The 22,294-nt window shown below is 38.8% G+C and overlaps 1 protein-coding gene across 1 annotated transcript in view; it reads right to left on the reverse strand.

Annotated features, from left to right (window-relative positions):
- Window positions 1–322: 322 nt before the first annotated feature.
- Window positions 323–22,294, reverse strand: part of AEBP2 (AE binding protein 2) — an 84,415-nt gene continuing 62,443 nt past the window's right edge. The window contains 3 exon segments of the mRNA XM_030541762.1: window positions 323–2,536; window positions 4,470–4,583; window positions 15,309–15,376. Of these exon segments, the coding sequence (XP_030397622.1) occupies window positions 2,506–2,536; window positions 4,470–4,583; window positions 15,309–15,376 (213 nt within the window). The 3' untranslated portion in view covers window positions 323–2,505.

The raw sequence follows: 22,294 nt of genomic DNA on the forward strand, positions 1-22,294 counted from the left end.
ATTTGTTTAGAGCAACAAATGAATGGCACTTAATTCTTGCATCTGGAGCACAGACAAAAGAATTAGATACATTTAGAACATGGATATGTGTAAGCATAAATCATTTCAGAAACTTTCTTCAAGCTAGAACAAAGCTAAAAAATTCACTTACCTTTTCGTTACCAGTGCAAACTCAGATTTAACTCTGTGTCTGTCCCCCTGCATTTTGGTTTTAAATGGACTCTTCCCCCATCATGCCCTTCCACCCCACCCTGGGAAACTGCTGCGTCATTAGGACATCACAAAATGCTTTGCTCAAATGCAAGAACAGACAATCACTGGTTGATTATTAATGGTTTACAGGTACAGTACAGGATTTATATCCAACAACTCTTGATTAAGTGTGCATTCCATCATTTACAGAGGAACTAAAAAGATAATTAATTTATATCTTCAGCTCTTTTAAAACTTCATTGAATAGTTACAATTTGGAAGCTAACGTGGTTATTTGCTTTGTTTTATTAGAAAAAATACTCAGGCAAGGTCTACAATCATCTGTCCATTATAGATGACTTACAAGGAACTCATGAAGCAATAAAATTAAAAAAATACAAATACAAACTATATCTGAAACACTTCTATTTGGCAATTTTATAACAAATTTTAAAAAAGAACCAAAGAGATTGTGGATTACTTTATAGGTACAGAATAAGCAGTAGATGAAGTGCTCAAGCAAAAAAATTAAACAAAACACTGTATTTTTTTAAAAAATAAAGTCAGGTTGCTACAAATCTTATGAATAATACCCTTATTTATTAAACAACCAGTCCAGAACATCTTCTTATATTAGTGGTGCTTTTAATCTGCACTTCATTTTGTTTGATAAGATTTTTCATGTATATAAGTAACATATTTAACCCGTTGGAGCCAAGCAAGTCTTGTGTCAGTACCAATGCAGAATGCATTCGTATTATATTAGGAAACACTTAACCCTGCAGCCAAAGGGTTAATTCTAGTTTTATTCTATTTAATAAAATTTTAGTGTAAAAACTGCTGGTTTTTCGTTTCACTGTAGTAACGTGAAAATTCCTCCCCAATAAGGAAGACTAATTCTGCAGTTTGACTGCATATATCCACATATATTTTACATTAGTTCCTTCCAACAGCAAGGAAATGACCGATTTCACGTTTACTATCAGAAAGCAGTGCCATTATGGGTTCTGTTCCTCCCTCAAAGATTTCTGGGAAGGATGTTCAATGTATTTTTGTTCTTACAACAGATATTAACAGTAGTATACAGTCCCTTAGGTATGCAAATGACTTTTTTTGTTGTTAGGAAGGTGCTTTTTTAAACATTTCTTCTGGCAGCGCTAGTGAATTACAATATCCTTCCATATTTTCTAACATAATATATACATTTTAACTTTCATGCCTCTAGAAAAACATCTACAGTACATTTCATAATATAAAAATATATTACAAATCTGCTGAATTATTTACAAGCAATGTCCTATTATCTATATGCAACATTTTTGTCTCCATACAAGACTAACAAGTTACACACATTTCTATTTCTGCAAGTTAAAAAAATCCATGATTTCTTGCTTATTAAGCAAGAAAGTGATTTTATTTTCCTTTTCAGAGCCAACTTTGGTGCATAAAGGTTGAATTTCTAGATGTTCTAAAAAAATATCTTTCTTTACATCTAGAAAAGATTAGGCCAAATAAAAAAACCCAAACATACTGTACAAGTGACAGAATCTTAAAAGTTCAAAAAATTAAAATCAAACACCAATTTTGCTAACTTAAGTAGAGGTTTTTTAAAAACTGTTCAATAATAAAGATTACATAAAAGCAGACCTCATTAACATACAGTACTAGTCCTGAAAAAGGGTCAGACATACTGCAACACTCTTAACAACACCTTTCAGTCTTACTTGGATATATGAATTTATAGTTGATTGGGAAAAACAAGCATTCCATTAACATTTATTTAAACATCATTTAATGTCTCTTAGTTTTTGTGAAAGGATGCACAAGTGTATAAATGATGATTGATCACTATCCACCATACTCAGAAGGTAATAGGATAAAGCTGGGTAGTTTGTTCATTGTCTGGTGAGTGTTAAACTCTTAGCAGTTTGTTAAGAATTCTCCTGGGAACTATGTAAGTTGTGATGGTTAGTTACTTCCTCTTTTCAAACTACAGTATACACTAACAAAAGAAAAGCAGCTTAAAGAAGCAAGCATGCAAAGCCTTTTAGTTGTTCCACTAAGTTGCCAGAAGAGTGTTTGCTCAGTCTCCCACTGTACCATTCCATGACAATGTGGATATACAGTAATATATTAATATATTCCACAGAAGCATCTACTTCATTCACAGAATGTTTACACTAAGCATAAATATTATCTAAGGATTTGAAAAAAAGGATGAGGGTGGGTTGGGGGGCCTTGACTAATGTGCAACTTTATTTCTAATTCCATTGTCAGTGACTAAGACTGCAGGTGTCCCCAACTGCTTTGTTTTTACCTCTTCAACCTCTTCTGTGGCATTGTTCTGCAAAAGAAGAAGATACCTTTATGGTTCACGGTCATCTCAACAGCTGATTCAATATAGTTGTATATGGAGTACTTTGGAGTCATGATTATACACAATTTATTTTCATTAAATTTTATTCAAACTGAAATGTCATTTTAGAAAATCCCATACTAGGATCCATTGTAACAGCCTTTGTACCGAGACTAGTATCCCTTCAATAATTCTTCCCCCATGCAAGTTTTAGGCTCCAGTTTCAGTTCTTTGATCACACAATACTGTGAGGTTTCCAAAAGAGTAGTATTTACCAGTACACAATTCCAAGAGTTAAAATTCTAGAGTAGAATTTATATAGTTCATGGGGGTATTTTAGTAGTTTTACTGGGGTATCTCTTAGCCCAAAAACATTACAGTTTTATTTGAAAGGATTATCATATCCATTTTCATGGAACTTGTAGAAAGTTGGCAAAAAATAAATTAACAAACAAACTGATCTATAGGACATCAGTTAAATTCCACTTGGGCCATAAGATTACAAGTAACTAATACCTAAGGCAGGGAATAAAAACAGTTTGTGTTAAGCATTTTAAAACAAGATACAATCTAATTTTGCTCATCACCTTATGAATTATTAATTCACATCAGTAATTCATATTCAAGTAAGTATTTTAAATACTTACATTTAGAGAGACAGCACATATAGCAAAATTAATTCTCTCCATACTCAATATCCATTAATTTGATTAGTGAAGTAAATTGGCTATGAAGGTGAACTGAAAGGCTTAATACACATCCAGGCTTAATATACATCCAGATCTCAGCTGAGTGTTCTGTGTATTGCTTTAAACCTTAGTGATGTCAAGAAACACAGGAACACTGAACTTTGATCATGGCAGGTAAATGAAAACAACCAGATTTTCAAATTTTTAAAGTTTTTATAATTAATCCTACACATGTATCATCCTGTTACTGATTTGGGATCTTAATTTATTTAAAAAGAATTGAAAGCATTTCAGATTACCTTTAAAATTTTTTACAAAAGATACAATCGTGGGATAATACAGAGGAATAAAATAAGAAAATCATTAGAAATGTGATGATTAGAAGCCAATCTGAAGTCCTAAAAAAAACCCATACGTGTATGCTCCTTAAAGACATGTACTATCCCTCACCCCAACCCAAAGGCTAAAGAGTCTTGTATTAAAAAAATAATATTATATGTATACAAGTACAGGTTTCTCAGGCTATGTCTACACTACTGCAGTAAGTTGACCTATGCTACACAACTCCACTTACATGAATAATGCAGCTGGAGTAGATGTACCTTAGGTCAAGTTACCAAGAGGTCTACACCATGGGGGGTCGACGGGGAGAAACTCTCCCGTCGACTTACCTTACTCTTCTCGTTGGGGGTAGAATACAGGGGTCGACTGGAGAGCGATCTGTCGTCGATTTGGCGGGTCTTCACCAGACCTGCTAAATCGACCACCAGTGGATTGATCTCAGAGCATCGGTCCCAGCTGTAGTGTAGACGTAGCCAAAGTAATACTGCATGTATTACAGCTGAATGTAAAATATGAAAAGATAAATTTGGATTTTAAAAAAATTGGTATACAAACCAGTATGTGATCTTAACAGAAGTGATCTTTCAGGATTCCACTGTATGTACCTCCTTTACTAGAATTTCTGTACACCAAGCACAAAAAAGTAAAATACACTTGGTAAATACATACATTCCCTGTGTCTCAGTTACTAGAGTTCAGTTCAAGAAGTTAAGCAATTCTGAAAAGCCCTAAAACCTCAGAACTTAACCCCTGTACTCTGGCAGGATTGATGTCACCTGCACTGGTGCATCAAGCACTAGCAATCTTGGCTTCTGGCATCAAAAAGTTAAGTGAGGCTTAAGACTTTATTGAAATAAAGTAAAGTAAGAGGTTTAAAATTAGGAAGTTACCTGTATATGTTTGGGTCCAGAAGCAAGGCAGTATCTTTTGGTAGTTTTGATAAATGAACTACTTTAGTTTTTAATTGATGTCGTTCACTTTCATTTACCCACACATCAGGCAGACTATGAATAAATAAAATAAAAATTTTCAAAAAAGATCAACCCTTTTTCTCACCACAAGAGTATGTGGCAAACTAGCACTTCTGAAGTATTTTAATATAATCCTCAAATTTCATGTACTAAAATAGCATCATCACTGGGGTGGTAAAACGACACCAGAATTTTCACACATTCCTTACCTTTACAGTGCAAAAGAGACGCTAAGAATGGCTGAAGTTATAGTTCCTTAGAAATACTGGATGAAAAAAATAAAACGATGGCCTTGCATTTTGAATATCAGACTTTTGGCATTTTAAATGTAAAACAAAAAAAACCACACAGTGACTTCTAACAAAAGAGAATAAATTCAACTTCAAGTTTCAAATCTAAAACAAAAATAGTATGTCTGATTTTTCAACTATTAGATAATGATAATCTAGAATGCTAAATGCCCTGTGCTTCACCCTGGACCAATGAACTTGCTAGTTATCTGCTTAATTTTCATAAAACTAAAGCTTACTTGACATGCTCATCAAAATATGATTTCCTGAGTCAAAATAATGAAGTAAACTGTATCAATTCTCTTTTTTGGATATATAGACAGCTAATTTCAAGCATGTTCAGAATCTAGTATATCAACTGTTCTTAGAGTGAGATACAGTAGAACCTAGTTACTACATAAATTGACAGATAGTCCCAGTGCTGCGTCTAGTGAGGATCCTGGATAAGGGCTTGGGACAAAGGAAACACACTGGCCCAGTTCCTAGTACTCAACAATGCTCTGAAACAAGACTAATCTACTTAAAATTGGCTTTTTCTTTTGCTGTTTAGGAAGTTGTGAGTGCTAAGGATTGCGACATGCACGGTATATGGAAGAATGCTGCATGGCCATATATGAACGCAATTTACAGAGAACACTGATGAAATGCAAAAAGAAGTGTCTATAAAATGTATTTTAGAAATAGGGACTATTAACTGTTACTAAGGGACCCTTGTGGCACAGAAAATTTTGAAAAGAAATCAATGGATTGATCCAAGTCAGATGTTTGGAATGGAAATTAAATTAAAAACAAGAAATTACCAACTAAAGCTGAAAAGGACACAGAAACAAATAAAAGAAGTTCACACAAAAGCTATCTGGAATGTAGAACTATCATAAACAGACAGTAAAGGGTTAAGAAGGTCACGTAGCCTAGCTGACAACTGACCAGAGGAATCAATTGGGGGAACAAGATGTTTCAAGAGGAAGGAAGGAAGTTCTTCCTTTGTTCTGTTCATTAAGTTCTGTGCTGGAGTGAAAAGATCCAGGAACCAACCAGGGTAGTGAGGATTAGAGAAGGAATGAATTAGCTTATGTTTATTTCCTTTTGTGACTGTCTTTTTGCATTAGAGGGATAATCAAATTGGGTTTTCTTTTGTGTAACTAAGGTTTTTGCCCAGGGGAACATCATCTGTGTTTTGAATCTGTTATCTGTGAGAGTAGCTTGCATGCTAATCTCTCAGAGGTATTTCTTTTACCCCTTTTCCTTAATTAAAAGTCTTCTTTTTAAGAACTTGATTGATTTTTTCCTTGTTTTAAGATCCAAGGGGTTTGGATTGGTGTTCACTAGGAAATTGGTGGAGAAGTCTCTCAAGGTTACCCAGGGAAGGGTTACAATACTTGGGAAGGAGACATTTTTTTGAGGGAAATAAAAACAACCCAGGAAACTACAGACCAGTTAGTTTAACTTCTGTGCCAGGGAAGATAATGGAGCAAGTAATTAAAGAAATCATCTGCAAACACTTGGAAGGTGGTAAGGTGATAGGGAATAGCCAGCATGGATTTGTAAAGAACAAATCGTGTCAAACTAATCTGATAGCATTCTTTGATTGGATAACGAGCCTTGTGGATAAGGGAGAAGCAGCGGATGTGATATACCTAGACTTTAGTAAGGCATTTGATCCGGTCTCACATGATATTCTTATAGATAAACTAGGAAAGTACAATTTAGATAGGGCTACGATAAGGTGGGTGCATAACTGGCTGGATAATCGTACTCAGAGAGTAGTTATTAATGGCTCCCAATCCTGCTGGAAAGGTATAACAAGTGGGGTTCCGCAGGGGTCTGTTTTGGGACCGGCTCTGTTCAATATCTTCATCAATGATTTAGATGTTGCCATAGAAAGTACACTTGTTAAGTTTGCGGATGATACCAAACTGGGAGGGATTGCAACTGCTTTGGAGGACAGGGTCAAAATTCAAAATGATCTGGACAAATTGGAGAAATGGTCTGAGGTAAACAGGATGAAGTTCAATAAAGATAAATGCAAAGTGCTCCACCTAGGAAGGAACAATCAGTTTCACACATACAGAATGGGAAGAGACTGTCTAGGAAGGAGTATGGCAGAAAGAGATCTAGGGGTCATAGTGGACCACAAGCTTAATATGAGTCAACAGTGTGATACTGTTGCAAAAAAAGCAAACGTGATTCTGGGATGCATTAACAGGTGTGTTGTAAACAAGACACGAGAAGTCATTCTTCCGCTTTACTCTGCGCTGGTTAGGCCTCAACTGGAGTATTGTGTCCAGTTCTGGGCACCACATTTCAAGAAAGATGTGGAGAAATTGGAGAAGGTCCAGAGAAGAGCAACAAGAATGATTAAAGGTCTTGAGAACATGACCTATGAAGGAAGGCTGAAACAATTGGGTTTGTTTAGTTTGGAAAAGAGAAGACAGAGGGGACATGATAACAGTTTTCAGGTATCTAAAAGGGTGTCATCAGGAGGAGGGAGAAAACTTGTTCACCTTAGCCTCCAATGATAGAACAAGAAGCAATGGGCTTAAACTGCAGCAAGGGAGATTTAGGTTGGACATTAGGAAGAAGTTCCTATCTGTCAGGGTAGTTAAACACTGGAATAGATTGCCTAGGGAAGTTGTGGAATCTCCATCTCTGGAGATATTTAAGAGTAGGTTAGATAAATGTCTTTTAGAGATGGTCTAGACAGTATTTGGTCCTGCCATGAGGGCAGGGGACTGGACTCGATGACCTCTCGAGGTCCCTTCCAGTCCTAGAGTCTATGAGACTATGAGTTTCCCAAATGACTCAAACAACTGTAACTATTTGAGTGGTGGCAGAAACCAGATCTAAGCTGGTAATTAAGCTTAAGGGTTCTCATGCAGGTCCCTACATCTATACCCTAAAGTTCAGAGTGGGGGTGAAACCTATGACAAGACTAAACTGCCAAAGATAGCAACTTATGAAAATTAGTCCTTTTGTAAGCCTAAGAGGCAATTTGAAACACTTAAGATGGAGAAAATACTGTAGAACAGATTCTTTTTCTGAATCCAAAAAATCAGTTGTAGTTTTTATTATTCCCTGTGTTTATTGGAAAGACATGCCATGTCCTGGCTCTTGCCTACACCAGATAGTACAGAATGTTTATAGATTTACAACTAATATATTAAGTTAGCTACAAAGGTGTAGTACAAGATTATTGTGTCAGAACATAAAATTACCTTACTTTTTCAAGAAAGCCAGTCAATAGTTCACTTCCGTTGAAACAGCAGAAGTATGCACATTACAGCATTCCTTTAAGTGGACCAGAACTTCCATTTTTTACATTTACTTTAAATATCGGATTGTCTAACTTATCTGAGTAACTTCTCTTCTGCATTGTACAAATGGTTCTAAAATGTTGTTCATTTCTTTAAACTGAAATATTGAAATTCTGTTTGACTTCTTAAAAGTAAAATATTGCACTCAAAATTTAAATCATACTTTTGTTGATATTAGAACATTTATAGACCTGAAACTTTCAGGTATTAATTAATTAAGCAAATAAACTTTTATCTCCTATACTGTAATAGGAACAAGCATATGTTACAGTACTGTTATAAATACTCATAACTTAGAATTCTATTACAAGATATTAAATTCTATTTTTAATACATTCAGACTCAATCTTGCCCAATGAACGGCAAGAACAGTATTTCTTAGTGGCAGCTGAAATATTTATAATACCCTTCCCATTCCTGGCTGAAAATTACTCAATCATCCTGCACTTCTGTAGGTGGCAGCAGCACAAAAAAAAAAAGAGCCACAGGTAGTTATAACACCAAACCAAAATGCCAAGGACTCCAGGAAAGACAAAAAAATAACTTACCAGTAATCCTTGTTCTCTGAAGACAATAATAATAGAGCCACACTGTTGGGTTCATGCTCTTGCACACAACCGGCTGAGACATTGAAAATCTGAAGTGTTAAAACCACCTCATCAGAACATGTGTTTGCCCACCTGCTTTTGAAGATCTAAGATATTTAGATTACACCTGCTCATCACAGTGGTATCTGCATCAATCTTCAGTTATTTGATCTAAAGTATCACTGAAACTAAAAATATTCCCTTGCTCCAAGAGATGTTGGTTGAGTGTTGGCAGAGCTATTATATGCAATTATTCTCTATAAATGGAAATTCATTTCTGATAGTGTCATGCTTGAAACCTAAAGTCCATGCCTAATTTCAAATTATACGATTGCTACAAAACTAGAGCTTTTTAGATAGACAGTATCACAGGGATTTTATTTGGAAGTCTCCAAAGAAGGATGCGCACATGCCACCTTTCTGATGCAGCCATTTAACTTTTCTGAATTTTAGCTCTGAAGTATTCCAGATCCAGTTATATGCAAGAGCATGGAGTCAAGAATGTGGACCTATTATAAATCTACTTACCTTTAGAAGAAAAAGTAGTAACTTCGTTAAAAAAACTTGTGGAAAACCCAGGAATTGCGCAACACTGGCTAAACTACACTCCCAATGTGTTTCCTAATGATATTAGAAGAAGGTGGAAATAAAAAGATTATTCCACTTTTCCATATAATTAGGATTATAATATTTGCATACAAAAGAACTTTTCTTATTTGAAAGAGAAAGCTCTCATTATTTAAGGTAGAGTATTTTAGAAAAGTAAATCAATGATGTATGAAATATTTGATACTTACAACTTTCTATTTGCCTTAAACCTATTTGAGGAGGGTTGAAACTTATTTGAAATCTGGCAGAAGGAGAGTTTACTTACCTTGTACAGTAACTCGAGTTTTTTGAGGTGTGTCCTCATCAGGACTTGTGCATGACTGTGCACTCTGGAACAAAGATCTTTCATCAGCAGTGGCCACAGGTCCGTGCATACTTGTTCCCTAGATACCCTCATGCACCAGTAAAAGGGCATATAGGAAGGGGTGAACCCGCTGCCACTCTAGTTCCTTCTCAACCACAGAAGTCCAACCAGAGGCTCTCAAGGCAGAAAGGAAAGAAGGCCTGTAGTGGAGCACCTATAGGTACTCACATCTCAAAGAGCTCCAGTTACTGTATAAGGTAAGTAACCTCTCCTTTTTCAAGTAGTGTCCTTATGGATGCTCCATGTCACAAAGACTCCTGAGCAGTATCTCTATCATAAAGGAGGGTGCTGAGGAGGTAGATTCATTACAGAATGTTGGACAGCCTCAGCTCTGGAAGCAATCACAAGAGCGTAGTGCAGGGAGAACATGTGTATCAAAGACCAGATGTCTGATGTATATGTTTCTCAGCATGGCAACTGGTAGAATCAGCCAGTGGGAAGGGGATGAAACTCTGAGGCTTTAAGATGGATTCTGCAATCCATTTGAGTAGTCTGAAGGGAAATCACCTGTACTTTCATGTTTTCTGCAATTGATTAAAAAAATATGAATGAAGCCCTAAAGGGCCTGGTTCTAGCTAGATAAAAGGGGAGATCTCATCTTACATTCAGTATATGAAGACTCATTTCTTCTCTTGAATAGTTAGGCTTGGGATAAAGCAAACAATAGGTGATTTTCTTAGCTGAGGTGGCATTCTGAGGAAACTTTAGGAAAGACATGAAGGCATGGATACAGTCACCTTGTGATAGAACACCACGTACGGTGGGTCAGCTATCAAGGCCCCAACCTCCCGTGTCCTCCTGACCAAGGTGATGGATATGAGGTTTTAACAGACAGATGGAAGAGGAAATAGTTCACCATAGGTTAAATTGAGGGTTTCCTCAGTGCTTTGAGGACTAAACTGAGTTCCTGTGGTGGAGCTGGTTCTTTAATTGGAGGGAAGAAGTTTAAAGAGGTCTTTGAGAAACCTCACCATGGTTGGGTAGATGAAGACTGAAAACCTCTCAATGAGGTAGTAGTGAACTTTAACTGAATTCAGGGGTAATCCTGTGATTTTTAAACGGAATAAGTAATTGAGAATGTGTGTCAGACGAGACTCAAGAGGAAGTATAGATCAGTGGCTGTACCAAGTCTGGAAGTGTATCCTCTTATGTAGGTTTTTTTGCTATGTTTAGATGCTTGAGCAGTAGGGGAGTCGGGATTAAACATATAGCAGTATGTGAGGCCAAGGAACTCTTAGGGCATCTCCCACTGAGTTCCACCTGTATCCTCTCCTGGAGCAGAATCATCTGCACTTCACATTGGATAAAGGAAAAGGGACAGGACCCTACTTGTCCTTGCCAGGGTTGGATGTATCCCCTGCTAAAAGTTTTGCCAAGGTAAACTCCGAATGAAGGAGGCTCAACTGGGAACCCTGAATAGACACTTCTGAATCTAATAAGGAGTTGTCTCCTGGGTCAACTGGAAGGGCAAATAGTGCCAGTTACCAGTGTTTGAGTGCCTGAAATGGGTTCTTTAATTGCATCAGTACCAGATCCTGTTACTATTAAGATATCAGATAGTGTCCAGTTGATAGAACTGGAAATGCATCTGTGTATCCACAACGAGTTTGTGAAAGATTGAAGACAGTGATGGTACCAGGGGGCAAGACAACACTGAACACGGTAGTGGAGGTGAAGTAGGCTCCAGCAAGCGAGATGGTATCAGTGGGGAGCATCTCACAGTACCCCTCAGTAACAATGACTCCTCCAGAATCTGAAGGTCCTCAAGGGTCAAAAGACTAGACAGTACCAGTGCCTCTGGATAGGAAACATCAAGAGTACCAGAGACGTCACTGAAGTACAACTAGTGCCTCCTTCATGTCTTGCTGCTGGAGGTAGTACTGACAGTGATTTCGACTTGACTTGGGAGTCCTTATGTCAGAGTCACAGAGTCCAGTGCCAACGTTGGTGCCAATTTAGATAGTTTACCTGATGGTTTCTCAGTACATGGCATGTTTTTTTTTAGCCTGTGCTGTGGTCTTGGTGGGAGCCTCAATGGTTCCCATAACTAGTCACAAGGTCCCCTGCGACCCAGACTGAGGGTAACTTTTCTCTCTCTTTTCTCCCATTCGGGGGAAGGAAAGCTGCTCTTCTTCAATGGTTTAGGTCAGCGGTTGTCAAACCTTGGGTCATGACCCCAAAGTGGGTCAATACCCTGTTTTAATGGGGTTACCAGGGTTGGCTTAGACTTTGCTGAGGCCTGGGGCCAAAGTCTGAGCCACACCACCCAGGGCCGAAGCTGAAGCCTGAGGGCTCGAGCAAGCTCAGGCTTTGGTCCCCACTCCTATGGTCGTGTAGTAATTTTTGCTGTCAGAAGAGGTCACAGTGCAATGAAGTTTGAGAATCCCCAGTTTAGATGGTTTCGAAGGGCCTGCGGGGTCTTTGCTTACTGCCAGTACAGACGATCACCAGAGCTCTCTGAGGATCTGATGTACAAAGGGGATGACTCAAATCCCACAGGTCTCAGGCAGCACTCCACTGACAGGTATTTGAGCCTGTCCTTCCTCAATTTATTAGATCTGCTTTTAAATCCTGAGCAGATCTTAGATTGGGAGGGGATGTGAGATTTCCTGAGGCAATGGAGCAGGTTGAACTGTCTCTGTGGGGGAAAGACCCATGGCAGGTCAGACCCATGGCAGGATTTAAAGCCCAGGGTCTTGGGCCTAACGTAAACTTGAGGCCATGACCCAAAGACCTGAGAAAAAGCAAAGGCCTGAATCAAGCAAAATAAGGGAAGGGAAACCCCCTCCCCTTTATAAAAGCACAAACTGTGCTAAACAAAAATGAGAAAAATAAAAAAATTTTTAGCAACAGGATAGCAAACCAAAAGGCTAGCTAGAAGATGCTGCGACACAGCCGCAGGCAAATGAGAAGGAATTGGAGTAGCAGCGGGTCCATCCCTCCTGATATGACCTCATAAAAGAGCATGAGGGTATCTAGGGCACAGTTGCGGATCCAAAGACACTGATGAAAAATTTCATCACGTATCCTGACGTGGAGTACGCACAAAAACATTACTCAAAGAACATTCAGAATCAAAAGAAAAAGCAACCAAACACATTGAGAAAGCTTCAAGTGCAGTGTAGCAGTTTGTTCTTAGTGTAGGTCTACACAAAAGAAAAACCTGCAGCTGATCCATGCCAACCAACTCAGGCTCGCAAGGTTCAGGCTGTGGGGATGTTTCACTGCTGTGTAGACTTCTGGGCTCAGCTGGAGCCCGAGCTCCATGACCTTGCAGGGTCGGAGGGTCCCAGAGCTCAGACTCCAGCCCAAGCCCGGAAGTCTAAACAGCAATGAAACAGCCCTGCAGCCCACATCAGCTCACACAGGCCAGTCGCAGGTTTTTCTCAGTGTGTCTTAGTTAAACAGAAGAATCCAAAATGGCAGCATTACACAATTTACAATTGAAGCAACAAAATGTAATGTTCCCATGGTAAATTTACTGCGAGATTGCAGCATTTGCTTTATGTATCTTGTAGTCCTGCTGTGTATTACCAATTACAACACTATTATGAGTCCACTTTATGAAGTTTGTTGCTATTTCACTTTCCCAACACCTGACATACTGAGAATCAGATAAACCATAGTTAGAGAACAATCGCCATTTTATTATATATTCCTATACTGCAAAACCATCTGTAATTCTTAAGGCTGTCGATTAGTCAGTTAACTCACACGATTAACTCAAAAAAATTAATCGCAATGAATCGCAATGAATCGCACTGTTAAACAATAGAATACCAATTGAAATTTATTATATAATGTTGGATGTTTTTCTATATTTTCAAATATATAGATTTATATTACAACACACTACAAAGTGTATAGTGCTCACTTTATATTTTAATTACAAATATTTGCAGTGTAAAAATAAAAAAAGTATTTTTCAATTCACCTCATACAAGTACTATAGTGCAATCTCTTTACTGTGAAAGTGTAACATACAAATGTAGATTTTTTTTGTTACATAACTGCACTTAAAAAACAAAACATAAAACTTTAGAGCATACAAGTCCACTCAGTCCTACTTCTCATTCAGCCAATCTCTAAGACAAACAAGTTTGTTTACATTTACAGGAGATACTGCTGCCTGTTTCGTATTTACAATGTCACCTCAAAGTGAGAACAGGAGTTCGCATGGCACTTTTGTAGCTGGCATTGAAAGATATTTATGTGCCAGATATACTAACATTTGTATGCCTCTTCATGCTTCAGCCACCATTCCAGAGGACATGCTTTCATGCTGACGATGCTCATTAAAAAAAATAGCGCATCAACTAAATCTGTGACTGAACTCCCTGGAGAAGAACTGTATGTCTCCTGCTCTGTTCTACCTGGATTTTACCATATATTTCATGTTATAGCAGTCTCTGATGACTCAGCACATTCATTTTAAGAACACTTTCATAGCAGATTTGACAAAACACAAAGAAGGTACAAATGTGAGATTTCTAAAAATAGCTAAAGGACTCAACACAAGGTTTAAGAATCTGAAGTGCCTTCCAAAATCTGAGCAGGATGGGGTATGGAGAATGCTTTCTGAAGTCTCAAAAGAGCAACACTCCGATGAGGAAACTACAGAACCCGAACCACCAAAAAAAAAAAAGAAAATCAATCTTCTGCTGGTGGCATCTGACTCAGATGATGAAAATAAACATACATTGGTCGGCTCTGCTTTGGATTGTTATTGCGCAAAACCCATCAGCATGTATGTCCCCCCTCTGGAATGGTGGTTGAAGCACAAAGGGATATATGATTCTTTAGCGCATCTGGCACATAATTATCTTGTGACGCTGGTTACAACAGTGCCATGTGAACACCTCTTCTCACTTTAAACAAGAAGCGGGCAGCATTATCTCCTGCAAATTGTAACCAAACTTGTTTGTCTGAGCGACTGACTGAAGTCTAAAGTTTTACATTCTTTTATTTTTTAATACAGTTTTTTTTTTGGTATACAATTCTACATTTGTAAGTTCAACTTTCATGATAAAGAGATTGCATTACAGTACTTATTAGATGAAATGAAAAATACTATTTCTTTTGTTTTTTATTGTGAAAATATTTGCAATAAAAATAAATATAAAGTGAGCACTGTACACTTTGTATTTTGTCCTGTAATTTAAATCAATATATTTGAAAATGTAGAAAACATCTGAAAATATTTAAATAAATAGTATTCTATTCTTGTTTAATTGCTTGATAGCCCTAGTAATTCTACATTTCAACGATTAACAGCACTGGCTATTAACATTTACTCTGGCCTAATACAGCACGTACACCTACTTATGAAAAAACAAAGTATTTTTTAAAAGGCATTTACATAGAGACGGTAATAATGGATCATCTCAATGACTTGGCAACTGAAGAAAATCAACTAGACAAAAGAGAAAGTTAATGACAGTTTTGTTCCAAACACCCAGGTTACTTTAAAAAACCCAGTATTTTACACAGAAAATGTACTGTTAAAAATTCAAATAATAATAAAGGAGAGCACATTAACTGAATTGTAAACACCTCCACATGCAAATGGTATAATTGACAATGTATGTACTCACATGTCTTCTGGTGTCCAGTGAAGCAAGAGTTTTATTTTTCCAGACTCCTCTTTTCTTTTAGCTATTACCTGACATTAACAGTTAAAATAAACATTATTTAAAAATCACATTTGCAGAATATTTGCTCACATTTACATTCCCTTGCTAGGTTTTATCCCAATTGAAACAACTACTTAAGAAATAAAAATTGTTTAATCAAAGAGTGATAATTATATGCATAAGAAATCTATGTATAGAACTGCTCGAATAGTTCTTATTAAGGTTGTAAACCTTCATTTAAATTTCCCGTAATATTTCATACTTGACATATCCAACAATCACTGAATGAAAATTCAGATGTATCTTGAAATTTACTTTTTTTTTTAAATTAAAGCTTTAAAAAAAAAATCAGTCAAGATTTTGCAAAGTTACTTCAAAACTGAAATTACTGAATAAGATCCACAACTTTTACGCACAGTTACAAATATGCATGTGATGCTTTATGAAATACCTAAGGAGACAAAATTTCTGCCTGATGGAGCTTACAATCTCATTCTAACATTACATTCAAAACCTAATGTTCCTTTAATGTATTTAGATTGCAGTATAAATCACTCAAAAAGTTAAGAAATGTTACATTTATGGATGCCTGTGCAATCTTAATTCTTCCCCCTTGTACATACAAACTGCTACTCCTGGGGGAATTCTGAACCATTGTGTAATTCAGAATTTTGCAGAAAATGCTGTGAGTGCACAATTTCCTTCCCCCCACAGAAATGGGCTGCAGTGCTGCTAGCCGCCACTAGAGGCCACTGGACTCTGCAGAACCCAGCTTCCACATGGAAGACAATGCTGGGGGAAGAGGAACCTAGAGCAGTGGTTCTCCAGCTTCTGCACTGGTGACCCCTCCTCATAGCAAGCCTCTGAGACCCCCCCGGCAAATTAAAAACACTTTTTTATATATTTAACACCATTATAAATGCTGGAGGCAAAGGAGGGTTTGGGGTGGAGGCTGACAGCTCGTGACCCCCCATGTAATAACTCCGCGATCCCCTGAGGGTCCCAATCACTTGTTTGAGAACCCCTGAGCTAGAGGGTTCCTGGCAACTGCAGTTCCCAGCATGCCCTGAGGGAAGGAGAGGGCAACACACAGGAAACTCTGTGCAAGCCTGGGACAGAACATCAGGCTGTTGTCCCTCTGGATCCCTGGGCTCTGGGGAACAGATGTCTGGGCAAGGGCAGACCCCACAGCTAGGCTCTGCAGAGGGTGAGGAGGTGTGGGTATCTGGGCTGTGGGGGAGCCATGGTTGGGGGTGAGGAGTAGGGGGTTTGGGTGTATTAGTTGGAGGGGGGTTCAGCCAAGTGAGCTTGGGAGGTGGAGGGATTGTGGGTATCTGACCCCTCCCGGCTGGACTCTGGGGTGCGGGGTGAGGGGCCAGAGAAATAGGAACCGGGTTGTCACAGGAGTTTCTTTCAATCTCTACTCTTGGGGGAATTTGTGTCTGTCTGTTTTGTTACAGACATACTTACTGACAGCTATTTTGAAATAAATTACCAAAATATTGAAACGAGTGTGATTATGTAGTATTTGACAAATAAAATTTGCAGAATTTTTAAATTTTGGGGCACAAAATGCCCCCAGGAGTAAAAGTGTTCTCTGAATGAGGAAGGGGCCCTATAGGAAAAAAACAGTATATGATTCATGTGATTAAAGGATTATATATATTTTGTGTATATGCACGTGTGTGTGTGTCTGTGTGTGTATATACACAAATTAAGTTTGCACGAGGTGCCAGCTCCCCCAGTAGTTAACACCCAAGACATTTCAAATGTGGAAGACATGGACACAGGTGGTAATATTAAAACAGAAAACGTTGCTCCCCACAATGGGTTTTTAGGAGAAAATGAAACTGCGTTTTTACAATTCAGACTAACTTACAGTATGACAGCATATCACAAATTCTTGGAAGAAATTCAGCTGACTCACTGTTCTACAGAGGATCATAAAAATTAATTATTTGCAAACAAACTGTTCTCTATTCTGCTGGTACTGGAGAACACTTGCCAATCTATTCTCACAAAATAAATCCTTACAGTCAAGGGCCAGATTTTTAAATATGGGATCCTATACTTAGGCTTCAAAGTCTTGGCCAAGATTTAAATAAAACATAATGAAATCTAAGCATTAAAAAAAGCTACGTAAAATACAAGTTAATACAGTTCGCTTACACATGTAGTGTATTTTCCTTAACATCTATGTGTTAATATCCACATTAAACTTTCCAATAACCTACAATCCAGGGTGGGCTGCTTGCTTTCCCATGTACTGGACTATTCTTTGGCTCTCCAATGCTGGACCTAACACTTATATATTGAGCACGCACACACTGCCAAAGAGCTGTACAAACATTAATCCTAACTACTCCTGAACATCTATGAATGCATGGCAGTCCATCAAATTTGTGATAGAGACTATAAAGCCTGTAACACTGCCAATTCAGAGTACGTCAGAGCCACAGATTATTGCTGAGCTTTTAAAGGTAAGTGCACTTGTTCTGCAAACAATCTTTGCAAAATGTGCAGGACTAAACTCTAACGTCAAGAAGTTATGTAGATGTTTGAGGATGATGTTCATAAACTGTGCGGGAACTGAAGCCATTCCCATGTTACCATACCCAAACTATACTCTCCAGACTAGCCCTATCCATGACATATTTTCCAGGACTCAATAATAAAAGAAGTTTGATGCCTGTAGGCCAAGATATCTGAAAAAATATGACCTGACCAAAACATTTTTTTTAAAAAATGGAAACACTATTTTGGAAGTGTCATACTTCACATGACTCGTCAAATGCCCCTTGAATCTAATAAAAAAAATCTACCTTTGCTAAAAGACCTCATAAATAATCTGAAGGACAAAAGAATTTCTTAAAAAATAATACAGAAGTGAGGAAATCGGGAGAAAAATCAGTTTCGGAACTGAGAGTTGATTGTGACAACTACAGAGAGAATGGCATCTTCGCTTAATGAGAGACTAAATCCTTTGTATTCTTGGATACAAAAATTGTGCAATTAAGCCAGTATTTACCACAGTGGAAGATGTTATTAATCACGCAGACACTGATGCTAAACTTCTTTTAATCACTTTGCAAGACAGGAAGAGTCACACAGAGTAACAAAATGAAGCAGATCAAAGAAAAGATTGTTTTCATCGTGGCAGACAGCAGCAGTACATAGAAATGGCTGGTTGCAGATGCAAGCATACATGTCAGAATTCTGCAGCTACAAAATTGCGAAGGGACAACCATCCAGCACAGGCCATTAAATTCCATTGACGTGATCCTGCTGTCCCAAATAAGCTCTGCTTGTTGAAATCAAACTATTGATAGAAATTTGTTTACTTAATTGATACTGTTATGTAACAATTTTGCATGTGTTCAGACACTAAGGAAGGAGCAGGCACAAGAAAGGTTAATTTGCTACTTGAAAAATTCCACTTTCTTTGATACTGAACCTTTCAAATGACAACTATTTTTCACTTCATGCAAATCACCGGCAATACATTTGGAAGTGGAGACCTTGGCACTAGGATTCTGTTACAATCCTGCTGACACTATGAATTCAGAGAACTGACCTACCTTTTCAGTGATCTATATGCAGCCATTCTAGAAAGTAATAGGATTGACTCATTCATCAATATCATGCCAGCAACAGAAGAGGAAAAAAAAATTACAGAGTAATCAAGTCTCCAGATATGCCTATACTCCCAGGCACGTAAAGTCAGGTTCATAACAAAAGGCTGACTTGATTCAGTTTCATATACCCTTTCCTTTAAGCTGATTTGACAGAAAGCATGCACGCTTTCAGAATAAGCTTGAACTGTTTTCTTCTAGCACACTTAGGCTGATGACATGGTGCTTATCTGTGGATAAGAACACTGACAGTTACCTGTCACTTTAATTGATTTAATTAGATTTCACCTTCACCACAAAACAGGAATTAGACTTCTTGCCAGGCAAAGATTTTCATATAATTTTGTTATATAAAGAATGTCTATTCTTTAATTATGCTTGCTTTTAAGTTAACAATGGACATTTAAAGACAGAAGACAAATGAGGCGATTTAATTTTCCAAAAGAAAAGCCCATCATACAAATCATAGATAAAACTAAATTTAACTATACCGAGGCCTGATCTACATTACAGAACAAGGTCGATGCAAGGCAGCTTATATCAACCTATGTAAGGTATCTACACCAATGGTTCTCAACCCACAGCCCATTTGTGGCCCAAATCAGCAACAATGGCAGTCCATGTGACATCCTCAGTGCCATAAAGGTAGGATACATATTGTGTGGATGTGGTCCATGTTACACAAACAGAGCTGTATATGCAGTCCACAATGGTAAATAGATTGAGAACCACTGGTCTACACTAAAGTTTTGCTCCGCTGACCTAATTGCCCTGCTGTGCTGACTTAATACTGTTGCTTATGTTGACTGTTACAGGCTTTAACAAGCCATCCCACAATGCCCCACACTGACAGTACAATAGGTACAAGCACTCCTGGTCAGAACATGCACTACTTACACAAGGAGCAAAGTGTAGACATGCACTAGCGATGTAATTAGTGTGGCAGCTGTATGCCAACGTAAGTTAGGTTAAGTTAATTTTGTAGTCTAGACATGCCCCAAGGTATCAAACAAAATACAGAATTGAGGTCTACTAGAATGTTTGTGCATTTTTCTCTCCTTATTTGTACCTTCAAAAACTCATCTAAGGCTGCTTTTCGTATCACACTAACTTACAAATTTTCAAATATGTATAATTCCCTAACACTGTTAAGCTTTCCAAGCATTCTGCCTCTGAAGTAGTCTTTCCTCACCTGAGATTCCAGCGCTGGCATCTGCTTCACTAGTTTTTTAATTAAAGAGAGATATGAGGATTTTAAAAAAACCATGGGCTTATTAGTCAATCAATTTACTTAAAGACAGAAAAACACTGCTGTTGGCTAGAAATCCACAATAATGAACCTGTGCGTTAGACACACGTGATATAAAGTCAAGGATACAGAAAATTATTGGCCTCTGAGGACATTTTAAATGCAGTTTTTATTTCTATAGAAATAAAATTAATTAATTACACCATACACTTGGTGTCAGAGCAGTTTGGAGGCTATTCTAAATTATACCAGTGGGAGATTAGCATAGCGGAGCTCTGCCCTTGCTTTCTTCCCTGGCACACCTCCTGTTGGAACAGATACCACCTCTACTGGGTTTATGCCAATGAAGAGTTTCCTTTTTTTCAAATGAATTCTTCACTTGGCATTTACTTCCAGAATCTGTATACCACTTTGTGCCACCCAAGCAACAAAGAAGAGACAGTTACCTTTTTCCGTAACTGGTGTTCTTCGAGACATGTTGTTCATGTTCATTCAACTTAGATGCGTGTGCACGCCACATGCACTGGTGCCGCAAGTTTTTTCCTCAGCAGTATCTGTAGGGGACCGGCTCACCCCTTAGAATGGTGCACACATGCCGCAATATGTAGGGCACCGCCAGCTCCCACCACCCTCAGTTCCTTCTCGCCGGAAACTCCAACAGTGGGGAAGGAGGGTGGGTTGTGGAATGGACATGAGCAACACATCTTGAAGAACACTAGTTGCGGAAAAAGGTAACTGTCTTTTCTTCTTCGAATGCTTGCTCATGTCCATTCAACTTAAGTGATTCCCAAGCAGTATCCCTTGGAGGTGGGTAGGAGTTCACAGATGTGTAGATTGCAAAACAGCTCTGCTGAACCTAGCATCATCCCAGACCTGCTGAGTGATGGCTCAGGAGGGGGCATGAACATGTGCACCAAGGACCACATTGCGGCTCACAGATGTCCTGGATCAGGAAGTGTGCCAGGAAGGCCGCCGAAGATGCCCGTGGTCTGATCGAGTGAGTCTGACAATCAGTGATGTAGGGACTCCCGCCAACTCATAGCAAGTATGAATGCAAGAGGTGATCCATTTAGAAATCCTCAGCCCTTCATTCTATCAGCTATAGAGATGAAAAGCTGAGTCAACTTATGCAAAGGATTTGTCCCATCTAGGTAGAAAACCAGGGCCCTTCTTAAGTCCAAAGCATGAAGGTGCCTCTCTTCACCAGTCTCATGGGGTTTGAGACAGAAGACTGGAAAAAAGATGTCCTGGATTATGTGGAAAATAGACACCACCTTGGAAGGAAGACAGGTGGGGTCGGAGCTGAACCTTGTCCTTATACAAGACCGTGTACAGCAGTTCTGAAGTCAGGGCTCGCAGCTCAGAGACTCGCCTCACCAACGTCATTGCCACCAGGAAAGCTACCTTCCACGATAGGTGAGACAGGGAGCACTAGGCCAAAGGCTCAAAGGGCAGACCCGTGAGCCTTGACAGAACCAAACAGATCCCAATGAGGGACTGGGGATCGAACTTGTGGAAAAAGTCTCTCAAGACCTCTGAGGAACCTGATCAACACGTCATGCGAGAACACCGTCTGCCCCTGGATTGGCGGATGAAAGGCTAAAATGATCAGCAGATGCATCCTGATAGAGGAGTGCGCCAGGCCCTGGTTCCTCAAACGAAGCAGGGAGTCTAAGATAGACTGCACCGAAGAACACGAAAGGGAGATGCCCCATTTGGCCGCCCAGCAGGAGAACCTCATCCACTTTGCCAGGTAAATCTGTCTAGTCGACGGCTTTCTACTCTCAAGGAGGACCTTCTGGACCACTTCCGAACAGGCCCGTTCCTCAGGGTTCAGCCACGCAACATCCAAGCCATGAGGAGGAGGGACGTGAGGTTGGGGTGCAAGAGGTGGCCGTGATCCTGTGACAGTAGGTCCAGTCAATTCATCAGGGATCACCGAGGGATCGCTGCCAGGCTCGACAGCGTCTCAAACCAGTGCTGGTGAGGCCACACCGGGGTGATAGGATTACCTGAGCTTTGTCTCTTTTTGATTTTCGCTAGGACCTTGCCGATGAGTGGAATTG

Source organism: Gopherus evgoodei, chromosome 1, assembly GCF_007399415.2.
Source record: "Gopherus evgoodei ecotype Sinaloan lineage chromosome 1, rGopEvg1_v1.p, whole genome shotgun sequence".
In the NCBI taxonomy this organism is placed as follows: Eukaryota; Metazoa; Chordata; order Testudines; family Testudinidae; genus Gopherus; species Gopherus evgoodei.